Source organism: Entelurus aequoreus, linkage group LG21, assembly GCF_033978785.1.
Source record: "Entelurus aequoreus isolate RoL-2023_Sb linkage group LG21, RoL_Eaeq_v1.1, whole genome shotgun sequence".
NCBI lineage: Eukaryota > Metazoa > Chordata > Actinopteri > Syngnathiformes > Syngnathidae > Entelurus > Entelurus aequoreus.
In genome coordinates, this window is record NC_084751.1 from 44,404,587 (window position 1) to 44,417,726 (window position 13,140).

Consider the following 13,140-nt stretch of genomic DNA (forward strand, 5'->3'; position numbering starts at 1 on the left):
GTAACATATTGTGTCATTTATACACCTATTATTTTGTCCACATTATAAAGGACAAGCTGTAAAAATGTATTATTAATCTACTTGATCTTTTACTGTTAATATCTGCTTATTTTCTGTTTTAACATGTTCTATCTACACTTCTGTTAAAATGTAATAATCACTTATTCTTCTGTTGCTTGGACACTTTACATTAGTTTTGGATGATACCACAAATTTGGGTATCGATCGGATACCAAGTAGTTACAGGATAAGACATTGGTCATAACTTAAGTTCTCATGTGTCCAGGGACGTATTTCCTGAGTTTATAAACTATAAAAAAAATAAAAATTGTTATAATCATAGTAGTATCGACTAGATACGCTCCTGTACTTGGTATCATTACAGTGGATGTCAGGTGTAGATCCACCCATGGCATTTGTTTACATTGGGATGCCGGTGAGCTATTGTATCCTTCTATGGTGTGTAGTGAAGCATGTTTAGCTATTCCTCATCCTGCAGTGATAATGATACTTGAACGATACTTACTTGTTGAGATGTAGATTGCTGAGATACAGTGACAAATTTGCAATAACAAACATTACATAAATATTGATTGATAATTCCCGTCGCCACAAACCTGGAGTCAGTAGCTGTGTGCGGCTCAGCTCTGCCCCCTGGTGGTGAGACAGAAGCCCGGTTAGCTGGAGCCTCCGTCTCTACTTTGCTGTAGAGCTGCAGGAGTTCAGTCTGGAGGAGTTGAGTTATTCTCCTCTGAGCCTGATACCTGCTGTCTGAGGCTTGAAGTTCTACCCTGGAGGGGGAAACCGGAATGTGGACGAGAAGGGGGGGAAAAAAAAAAGAGCGTGTAAGAAGAAGTATGTGAATTGTTCAATAGGAACAAGAGATGTACACAAAGCCAATAAAGAGTTAAATTCTGCAGAGACATGTGGAGGACATCCTTAAAGCCTTTAAATAGTCTTGAGTTTATTTGGAACATGCATGCATACAACATGATGCATCACAATTTCCAGTTTCTCTATTTAACATGTTGGAAAAGGAGTAGGAAGAAGCAGAGCTTATTTAATCCTACCCCTTTTCCTTTATATAGCAGTTGCTAAAACTTTTGTTCACTTCCTGTTTTCAATTTATTCACAATATACTCCATAAGTCATAAGATTAAAAATAACTAAATAATAATTAGTAAAGTAATATTTCATATGGTGAGATAAATAAGATTATCTAGAAAATGAATGGATGGATTAAACACATTCAGAATGTTTATCATGGTTCTTCTTCTTTGTACTTTGTAAACACTTTAAGTTTGAAGAGTTTCTTGAAGTGGATCATATTAGTACATTGTAGGGCTGCGGGATATATGGAATATACTCTATATCGCAGGTTTGTCTCTGTGCAATATAGAAAATGACTATATCGTGATATTGGAGTATACGTTCTCAGGCAGTTGCTTTTAGCTGCGGGCGTTTCTCATTCTTTCTTGTCTCTCCTTCTCACAGAGACATAAAACAAGCGCACCTTCTTACATACGTCACATACTGTCACGTGTGCAACGTCATACGTCCTCGCCGAGCAGACAGGTAGCGGCATGGTAACGTTAGCTGTGGTGCTAGCGGAGTGGTAATACGAGAGAAAGAAGGTGCAAATCTGGTAACAAATGAAGGAAGAATTAATTCCCAAGAAAAACAGCACAGGGTCCATCGTCTTCCGGTGGTTTGGCTTCAAGCGGGAAGATGTCGAACAGACAACAGTAATATGTCAAGTATGCGGCAAAAGCGTTGCTACAAAAAGTAGCACCACTGCTAATTTGTAGCATGACTTGAAAAGTCACCTGCTGGAGAATGAAGAGTGCTTGAAACTCTGCATGTCAACATCTCCGTTCGGTGCCACACCCACAAAATGGCCAAGCAACCATTTCCACATCAAGATCGTATGAAAAAACTAGTCAACAACAGAAGAAGATAACGTCCGCAGGAACCTACCACATAGTGAAGGACATACACTATTTGATTTCCTATTATGCAGCTCATTTTTATTTGACACTTATTGAAATATCTTGTGTGACATCATGCACAAAAGTGCACTTTATTTGTTTTAAACTATTGTAGTGGCGTTCTGTACAAAAAGTGCACTTTAATTTACCGAATTTTTCGGAGTATAAGTCGCTCCGAAGTATAAATCGCACCGGCTGGAAATGCATAATAAATAGGGATGTCCGATAATGGCTTTTTGCCGATATTCCGATATTGTCCAACTCTTTAATTACCGATACCGATATCAACAGATACCGATATCAACCGATATATGCAGTCGTGGAATTAACACATTATTATGCCTAATTTGGACAACCAGGTATGGTGAAGATACGGTACTTTTAAAAAAAAATAATAAGATAAGATAACTAAATTAAAAACATTTTCTTGAATAAAAAAGAAAGTAAAACAATATAAAAACAGTTACATAGAAACTAGTAATGAATGAAAATGAGTAAAATTAACTGTTAAAGGTTAGTACTATTAGTGGACCAGCAGCACGCACAATCATGTGTGCTTACGGACTGTATCCCTTGCAGACTGTATTGATATATATTGATATATAATGTAGGAACCAAAATATTGATAACAGAAAGAAATGGGGGGAGGGAGGTTTTTTGGGTTGGTGCACTAATTTTTATGTTGATTTAATTTAAAAAAAACAAAACAAAAAAAAAAAAAACTATACAGATAATACAAAAACCGATACCGATAATTTCCGATATTACATTTTAACGCATTTATCGGCCGATAATATCGGCAGGCCGATATTATCGGCAGGCCGATATTATCGGACATCCCTAATAATAAAGAAGGAAAAAAACATATATAAGTCGCACTGGAGTATAAGTTGCATTTTTTTGGGGACATTTATTTGATAAAAGCCAACACCAAGAATAGACATTTGAAAGGCAATTTAAAATGTCTAAAGAATAGTGAACAACAGGCTGAATAAGTGTACGTTATATGAGGCATAAATAACCAACTGAGACCGTGCCTGGTATGTTAACGTAACATATTATGGTAAGAGTCATTCAAATAACTATAACATATAGAACATGCTATACGTTTACCAAACAATCTGTCACTCCTAATCGCTAAATCCCATGAAATCTTCTTCCTCTGTGTCGCTTCTAAACAACTCTGCCAACTCCAAAGGTAGATAATGCGCCGCTTCCTCTTCTATCGGTACGTCTAGTCTCTTACGTGAATGAGATAAATAATATTATTTGATATTTTACGGTAATGTGTTAATCATTTCACACATAAATCGCTCCAGAGTATAAGTCGCACCCCCGGCCAAACTATGAAAAAAACTGCGATTTATAATCCGAAAAATACGGTAGTGTTGTTTTGATATGTCATCTTAGTGACATCATGCACAAAAGTGCACTAATAGCTTGTTTTAAAAATGCCTCTGACAATCTTGCACTTTCTGTTTTGGAAATGACATGAATGTTTGTGCCACTGCTTAATAACTGTTTAATAAATACACTTTTGCTCAATTGACTTAGTTGTGATTTCCCTCTCTGCATGAAAGTTTAAAAGTGGCATATATTAATGCAGTATGCAGAAGAATGTTTGAATGTAGACACATAGAATCGTCATACTGCTGTGATTATATTTTATATTTTAATTTTCCTGAGGGAACTCTCCTGAAGGAATCAATAAAGTACTATCTATCTATCTATCTATCTATCTATCTATATGCATCAAGTGTTCATTCAAGGCTAAGGCAAAATATCCAGATATATATGGTGTATGGTGACATGGCCTAAAAATATGGAGATATTAATAAAAGGCCATATCGATAATCCATTGCTTAATCCATTCCATCATTGAATTCCACATACTGATATACTGAAGGTAGGGCTAGGCGGTATGGCTTTTTTTTAATATCTCGATATTTTTAGTCCATGTCACGATACACCATATATATCTCCATATTTTGCCTTAGCTTTGAATGAACACTTGATGCATATAATCACAGCAGTATGATGATTCTATGTGTCTACATTAAAACATTCTTCTTCATACTGCATTAATTTATGCCAACTTTCATGCAGAGAGGGAAAATTACAACTAAGTCAATTTAGCAAAAGTGTATTTATTAAACAGTTATTAAGCAGTGGCACAAACATTCATGTCATTTCCAAAACAGAAAGTGCAAGATTGTCAGAGACATTTAAAACAAGCTATGAGTGCACATTTGTGCATGTCACTAAGATGACATTAAAACAACACTAAATTAAAGTGCACTTTTTGTACAGAACGCCACTACAATAGTTAAAAACAAATAAAGTGCACTTTTGTGCATGATGTCACACAAGATATTTCAATAAGTGTCAAATAAAAATGAGCTGCATAATAGGAAATCAAATAGTGTATGTCCTTCACTATGTGGTAGGTTCCTGCGGACGTTATCTCCTTCTGTTGTTGACTTTTTTTCCATACGGTGTTGATGTGGAAATGGTTGCTTCGGCATTTTGTGGGTGTGGCACCGAACGGAGATGTTGACATGCGGAGTAAGCACTCTTCATTCTCAAGCGGGTGTCTTTTCAAATGATGCTACATATTAGCAGTAATGCTACTTTTGATAGCAACACTTTTGCCCCACACTTGACAAATTACGGTTGTCTGTTCGACATCTTCCCGCTTGAAGCCAAACCACCGCCAGACGATGGACCCCCTGCTGTTTTTCTTAGGAATTAATTCTTCCTTCATTTGTTACCAGATTCGCACCTTCTTTCTCTCGTATTACCACTCGCACCACAGCTAACTTTAGCCATGCTGCTACCTCTCTGCTCCGCGAGGGCGTATACGTATGTGACGTATGTAAGAAGGTGCGCTTGTTTTACGTCTCTGTGAGAAGGAGAGACTAGGAAGAGTGAGAAGAGCCTGTAGTGTAATGCCTGATACTAAAAGCAACTGCGTGAGAACGTATACTCCAATATCACGATATAGTAATTTTCTATATCGCACAGAGACAAACCCGTAATATATCGAGTATATCGATATATCGCCCAGCCCTAACTGAAGGTCTTAAGTGTTGTACGTGCGTACAAATGTTTTAAATTACATTTTGTTGTATATTCCTGGGTAGCAGATTGTAGTATGCTTTGTGCATCATTTTAGCAGTTTGCAAACTCACTACGTCCTGGAATTTTAGCATTTTCGATTGACTGACACTTACTTTGCTTGGCATTTTACATCCTCCAGAAACTTCTTCTGTTCCGCGATGAGGTGCTCCTTCTTGGAGAGGAGCGTCTCCAGTTCAGCGGCCCTCTGATGTGCCGCCTCAAGTTTCTGGCCCTGAACCAGCAGGCTCTGTCTCAGGGACTCCATTTCTTTTCTGGAAGAGGCTTGCAGCATTTGGGTCTCTTGGGTGGTGGGCTTCTGCAGGAGGCGGAACAGGACATCACAGAATTGTTTCCTCATGCAATTCATCTACTTTAAAGTCACGCTGCCACCGCACCTTGGTGTTATCTCCGCCTACGTGCTGCAGCTCCTGCATGGACAGCTTATGTGCCTCCCCGAGGAGCAGTAGCTGCTTGTTGAGGAAGCTCATCTGCTGCTGGGTGCATTCACTGTTGCTCAGCTGAAGGATAAACAAAGATGGCAGGTTGTAGTCATGAGGCTGTAAATTTGGGCATGTGTAGTATATATAAGGATGCTTATTACGAGACTGCCTTCTTTTTTCTTATTTTGCTTGGTGCAACTGGGCTATACATGCTATATATTACAAGTCAATTGAAGTGCCTGAAGGGCTGCATCCCAATGCAATCCATGACTTTGTATTTGAAAGGTAAAACTCCCCCTGCACCAGAGGAACGGAAATACTTATTATCCCTGTTAGACGCTAAAGAAAACCCTCGCGAATATGTCTGAAAACTACTCACAACAGAATTGTACATGTATCTTTCTGACCTCCCCCAGTCTCATGAAGCCGTGCAGTCTATTTGTTAGATCTGAGTATTGAAAATAGCGAGCTCAGAGTTGATGGTGTAGAGCAGGGGTGCCCATGATGCCAATCGCGAGCTAGCGGTCGATGGCGGAGGGTGTGTCAAAAAAAATAGGCCTAAAAATGAGCGATCATCAATCTTCACCAAGACGTCACTTTTGTCACTTGATTGTAGGGGTGTAACGGTACACAAAAATATCGGTTCGGTACGTACCTCGGTTTAGAGGTCATGGTTCGGTTCATTTTCGGTACAGTAAGAAAACAACAAAATATAAATTTTTGGGTTATTTATTTACCAAATTTGCAAAATATTCCACCAAAAATATTTTTCTTAGTGGAATATTTTATGTGAAGTAATGGGAACCTTGGATAGGTCAATAATTCATAATAACATTGATTTTGATTCAATATTATGTTTTGAGCAATGACTGTTTAAAAGAAAAAAAAACAGCTTTGTTTCATTAGTCAACATTGCAACTTTTTCTAAATAACATTTAACCTTTAAGATTTTTTATTTCACTTTTGTTATGTTTTTGTTTATCTTAATAGTATTTTTAGAATGTGCCGTGGGCCTTTAAAACATTAGCTGTGGGCCGCAAATGGCCTCCGGGGCACACTTTTGACACCCCTGCTATAGATAACAAAAAATTAAATGTGATAAATCTATGGATAAAAAGCAGAGCCTGGTGACGCATGCGCGTTTATCATAACTCTCTCTCTCTCTCTCTGTCCCTGCCTCACCAATGCTGCTGCGCGCACAATTTGTTTTGTTTTTAACCCCTTCTTAACCCTGAACGTACATTGAAAATACATGCAACCCTAACTCAAAATGCCGGACATTTGAGGTATTTAAGAAATTCCGCCCTGACAGCTCCACAAAAGAGGACATGTCCGGTGAAAAGAAGACGTGTGGTCAGTCTATCCTGGCCCGTTAGCTGCTAGCATGCCGTGTGTTGTGCCTCAGTGTGCATTGTTTACACAACGTGCGTTACGCTACTTAATATGTCCGTGTGGAAACTCGTTCGGTACACCTCCGCACCGAACCGAAGCCCCCGTACCGAAACGGTTCAATACAAATACACGTACCGTTACACCCCTACTTGATTGACATTCACGGCATCCGAGGGTCTTGTGAGATGACGCTGGCTGCTGTCAGATCATTAAGAAAAAATGACCGACAGGAAGGCGAGAAACACTTTATTTCAACAGACTCTCGCGCCTAACCTGACTCTCGCCAGATCCTTGTAGTTTGCTGAGCTCAACACAAGGATCTGGGCTCGAGGGCATTGCAAACTCCTTCAAGATAGCAAAAAATTATGAACCAATCGGGATCGCCGGGCGGGATTTCATTAGATGTGACGTAGCGCCGAAGCGACTGTCTGCAGCGAGGAGTCGTGCGCTGACATTGAGTCTGCTATTGCAACTGTTTTGCGACATCGATAGTCTACTGACATTGCTGCGTTGTTTCAGTAATAGTTCTCTAACTTTTCGCTCTGTCGTTATTAGAGATGTCCGATAATATCGGACTGCCGATATTATTGGCCGATAAATGCTTTAAAATGTAATATCGGAAATTATCGGTATCTGTTTCAAAAAGTAAAATGTATGACTTTTTAAAACGCCGCTGTACGGAGTGGTACACGGACGTAGGGAGAAGTACAGAGCGCCAATAAACCTTAAAGGCTTTGCGTGCCGGCCCAGTCACATCATATCTACGGCTTTTCACACACACAAGTGAATGCCATGCATACTTGGTCAACAGCCATACAGGTCACACTGAGGGTTGCGGTATAAACAACTTTAACACTGTTACAAATATGCGCCACACTGTGAACCCACACCAAACAAGAATGACAAACACATTTCGGGAGAACATCCGCACCGTAACACAACGGAACAAATACCCAGAACCCCTTGCAGCACTAACTCTTCAGGGACGCTACAATATACACCCCCCGCTACCCCCTACCCCCAACCCCGCCCACCTCAACCTCCTCATGCTCTCTCAGGGAGAACATGTCCCAAATTCCAAGCTGCTGTTTTGAGGCATGTTAAAAAAAACAATGCACTTTGTGACTTCAATAATAAATATGGCAGTGCCATGTTGGCATTTCTTTCCATAACTTGAGTTGATTTATTTTGGAAAACCTTGTTACATTGTTTAATGCATCCAGCGGGGCATCACAACAAAATTAGGCATAATAATGTGTTAATTCCACGACTGTATATATCCATATCGGTTGATATCGGAATCGGTAATTAAGAGTTGGACAATATCGGATATCGGCAAAAAAGCCATTATCGGACATCTCTCGTCGTTATCCAATATGTTGGCTGTTCTGTTTTGGATTCCCCAGTGTGGCTCTCATCAGCGTCATGGGTTGATTTCCATGTGAGTGGTTGAAGTAGCACGTCATTCAAGATAATGGACAAGTGGTTTATCCAATCACAAACAACGATTTTTTTACAAGGCCCCGCCTTCTGAAATACATCTCCTATTGAGAAGTCCCATATCCTTGTGTGGAGCTCAGCCAACTACAAGGATCTGGCGAGAGTCAGGTTATCTCGCGCCATACCTGCCGTCAAAACTTTAAAGACCGACTGCACAAGGGACATGTAAGCAAATATTAACGTTGCTGTATGTATACTCTTGACCCAGCACATTTGCTCACATTTTCAGTAGACCCATAATAAATTCATAAAAGAAGCAAACTTCATGAATGTCTTTAGTTACCAACAAAAATGTGCTCCAATCACTCTATCACAGAAAAATAAGAGTTGTAGAAATGATTGGAAACTCAAGACAGCCATGACATTATGTTCTTTACAAGTGTATGTACACTTTTGACCACGACTGTAGATAAATATACCGGCCCCCAGACACATTTTTTCTTTAAATTTGGCCCCCCGAGTCAAAATAATTGCCCGGGCCTGTACTAGATGCTAAAGCCAAGTTGGCAACACTGTTTGGTTATTTCCTGGGATGTCTTCCTTAAAGGCCTACTGAAATGACATTTTCTTATTTAAACGGGGATAGCAGATCCATTCTATGTGTCATACTTGATCATTTCGCGATATTGCCATATTTTTGCTGAAAGGATTTAGTAGAGAACATTGACGATAAAGTTCGCAACTTTTGGTCGCTGATAAAAAAAAAGCCTTGCCTGTACCGGAAGTAGCGTGACGTCACAGGTTGTGGAGCTCCTCACATCTGCACATTGTTTTCAATCATGGACGCCAGCAGCGTGAGCGATTCGGACTGAGAAAGCGACGATTACCCCATAATTTGAGCGAGGATGAAAGATTTGTGGATGAGGAAAGTGAGAGTGAAGGATTAGAGGGCAGTGGAAGCGATTCAGATAGGGAAGATGCTGTGAGAGGCGGGTGGGACCTGATATTCAGCTGGGAATGACTAAAACAGTAAATAAACACAAGACATATATATACTCTATTAGCCACAACACAACCAGGCTTATATTTAATATGCCACAAATGAATCCTGCATAACAAACACCTCCCCCCTCCCGTCCATATAACCCACCAATACAAATCAAACACCCGCACAACACACTCAATCCCACAGCCCAAAGTACCGTTCACCTCCGTAAAGTTCATACAGCACATATATCTCCCCAAAGTTACGTACGTGACATGCACATAGCGGCACGCACGTACGGGCAAGCGATCAAATGTTTGGAAGCCAAAGCTCCGTACTCACGGTAGCGCGTCTGCTATCCAACTCAAAGTCCTCCTGGTTGTGTTGCTGCAGCCAGCCGCTAATACACCGATCCCACCTACAGATTTCTTCTTTGCTGTCTTCATTGTTCATTAAACAAATTGCAAAAGATTCACCAACACAGATGTCCAGAATACTATGGAATTTTGCGATGAAAACAGACGACTTAATAGCTGGCCACAATGCTGTCCCAATATGTCCGCACAATCCGTGACGTCACGCGCAAACGTCATCATACCGAGACGTTTTCAGCAGAATATTTCACGGGAAATTTAAAATTGCACTTTACTAATCTAACCCGGCCGTATTGGCATGTGTTGCAATGTTAAGATTTCATCATTGATATATAAACTATCAGACTGCGTGGTCGGTAGTAGTGGCTTTCAGTAGGCCTTTAACTATTGCTCAGATAAACAATAGAAACTGAGCTGTGGGGGTTCTAACCCAAACTTACAACAAAATACTATTTCATCACAATTACCTTGATGGTCATCTGTTTGAGCAGGTGTCCAGTGTGACAGACTCGGTTATTTGCCCCTTGAAGCTCCGCCTCCAAATCATCCATCCTTTTCTGACACTCGTTTAACTTGCTCTGTGGGCACAAGATGAAGGATGATTAGACCAGTGTTTTTCAACCTTTTTTGAGCCAAGGCACATTTTTTTGCGTTGAAAAAATGCGGAGGCACACCACCAGCAGAAATCATAAAAAAACGAAACTCAGTTGACAGTAAAAAGTCGTTGTCGCAATTGTTGGATATGACTTTAAAGCATAAACAAGCATGCATCACTATAGCTCTTGTCTCAAAGTAGGTGTACTGTCACCACCTGTCACATCACGCCGTGACTTATTTTGACTTTTTTGCTGTTCTCCTGTGTGTAGTGTTTTAGTTCTTGTCTTGCGCTCCTATTTTGGTGTCTTTTTCTCTTTTTTTGGTATTTTCCTGCAGCAGTTTCATGTCTTCCTTTGAGCGATATTTCCCGCATCTACTTTGTTTTAGCAATCAAGAATATTTCAGTTGTTTTTATCCTTCTTTGTGTGGACATTGTTGATAGTCATGTCATGTTCGGATGTACATTGTGGACGCTGTCTTTGCTCCACAGTAAGTCTTTGCTGTCGTCCAGCATTCTGTTTTTGTTTACTTTGTAGCCAGTTTCGTTCTGCATAGCGTTCCCTAAGTTTCACTGCCTTTTCTTAGGGGCACTCACCTTTTGTTTATTTTTGGTTTAAGCATTAGATAACTTTTTACCTGCACACTGCCTCCCGCTGTTTCCGACATCTACAAAGCAATTAGCTACCGGCTGATATGGAAGAGTATTACACGGTTACTCTGCCGAGCTCTAGACAACACCGACACTCAACAACAACACATAATTTGCAGATTATAATTACTGGTTTGCAAAAAATATTTTTAACCCAAATAGGTGAAATGAGATAATCTCCCACGGCACACCAAACTGTATCTCACGGCACACTAGTGTGCCGCGGCACAGTGGTTGAAAAACACTGGATTAGACAATCCAAAAGCTCTTAGATGAGTTGACATCAGGTACCTGGAGCTCTTGGTTTTTGGTGTAGTAGTCGTCTCGCCCCTGCTGCAACTGTCGGATTTGACTGTGCAGGCGGGTCACCACCGTCTCCCGGTCGTCCCACAGCTGCCTGTACCGCTGCTGCTCCACCTGGAGACTCTCCCTCAGAGACGTGATGTCCACACTCTGCAGGTTCAGCTGGTCCTTCTGCACAGATGCATAGGAGATTGGTACACAAAGAAAAATGATAATGAAGACGTTGATGAACGAACATTTGGGTCAATATCAGCAAAGATTTTGAGCAATTCATGTACACTACCGTTCAAAAGTTTGGGGTCACCCAAACTATTTTGTGGAATAGCCTTCATTTCTAAGAACAAGAATAGACTGTCAAGTTTCAGATGAAAGTTCTCTTTTTCTGGCCATTTTGAGCGTTTAATTGACCCCACAAATGTGATGCTCCAGAAACTCAATCTGCTCAAAGGAAGGTCAGTTTTGTAGCTTCTGTAACGAGCTAAACTGTTTTCAGATGTGTGAACATGATTGCACAAGGGTTTTCTAATCATCAATTAGCCTTCTGAGCCAATGAGCAAACACATTGTACCATTAGAACACTGGAGTGATAGTTGCTGGAAATGGGCCTCTATACACCTATGTAGATATTGCACCAAAAAGCAGACATTTGCAGCTAGAATAGTCATTTACCACATTAGCAATGTATAGAGTGTATTTCTTTAAAGTTAAGACTAGTTTAAAGTTATCTTCATTGAAAAGTACAGTGCTTTTCCTTCAAAAATAAGGACATTTCTATGTGACCCCAAACTTTTGAACGGTAGTGTATGTCCTAAAGAAAACGTGCCATTGCATTGTTCTGCTCTTCCAGTGCCGTTGCGTTGATGATGCGTCGCAGGAGGCGTCGGTTGCGGACGGCGTGCTGCTCCCTCTTGTAGCGCTCGTACAGCAACTGGTTGTGCAACAGGAGCAGCTGGCTGCGCAGTGTTTGGAGCTCGTCAGTCGGAGCCGAACCTGAGGAGATCCCCATGACAAAAAAACGTTGTCAGGAACCCAACATATCATAATGTAAGTTTAACAAGAGTAAAAGGACAAAGTGAGGTTAAAAAGGTTACAAATCATTCCAAAAATTAAAATCAATGCAGAAAAGCTGAGTAGAGCGGTTTTGGTTATTAACTAGAGATGTCCGATAATGGCTTTTTTGCCGATATTGTCCAACTCTTAATTACCAATACCAACCGATACCGATATATATACAGTCATGGAATTAACACATTATTAGGGCTGCAACAACTAATCGATTAAATCGATAAAAATCGATTATAAAAATAGTTGGCGATTAATTTAGTCATCGATTCCTTGGATCTATGCCATGCGCAGAGGCTACTTTTTTTTTAATTTTTTTTTTTTATAAATCTTTCATTTATAAACTGCAACATTTACAAACAGCTGAGAAACAATAATCAAAATAAGTATGTTGCCGGTATGGTGCCAGTATGCTGTTTTTTTTCAATAAAATACTGGAAAGGATAGAAATGTAGTTTGTCTCTTTTATCCGATTATTAATCGATTAATCAAAGTAATAATCAATAGATTAATCGATTATCAAATTAGTTGGTTGCAGCCCTACACATTATTATGCCTAATTTTGTTGTGATGCCCCGCTGGATGCATTAAACAATGTAACAAGGTTTTCCAAAATAAATCAACTCAAGTTATGGAAAAAAAATGCCAACATGGCACTGCCATATTTATTATTACAGCAGCTTAGAATTTGGGACATGCTCTCCCTGAGAGAGCATGAGGAGGTTGACGTAGGCGAGGATTTGGGGGCGGGGTTGAGGTGTGTGTGGGGGGGGTGCAAGGGGTTCTGGGT

At 40.2% G+C, this 13,140-nt stretch overlaps 1 protein-coding gene across 1 annotated transcript in view; it reads right to left on the minus strand.

Moving 5' to 3' along the window:
* The window catches only part of tsc1b (TSC complex subunit 1b), a 66,018-nt gene that overhangs the window by 2,686 nt on the left and 50,192 nt on the right, over nt 1-13,140 (minus strand). The window contains exons 16-21 of the mRNA XM_062031692.1: nt 12,112-12,278; nt 11,277-11,459; nt 10,207-10,317; nt 5,504-5,626; nt 5,222-5,424; nt 618-791 (exon numbers count right to left, since the gene is read on the minus strand). Coding sequence (XP_061887676.1) covers nt 618-791; nt 5,222-5,424; nt 5,504-5,626; nt 10,207-10,317; nt 11,277-11,459; nt 12,112-12,278 — 961 coding nt within the window. The remainder of the gene's footprint in view (nt 1-617; nt 792-5,221; nt 5,425-5,503; nt 5,627-10,206; nt 10,318-11,276; nt 11,460-12,111; nt 12,279-13,140) is intronic.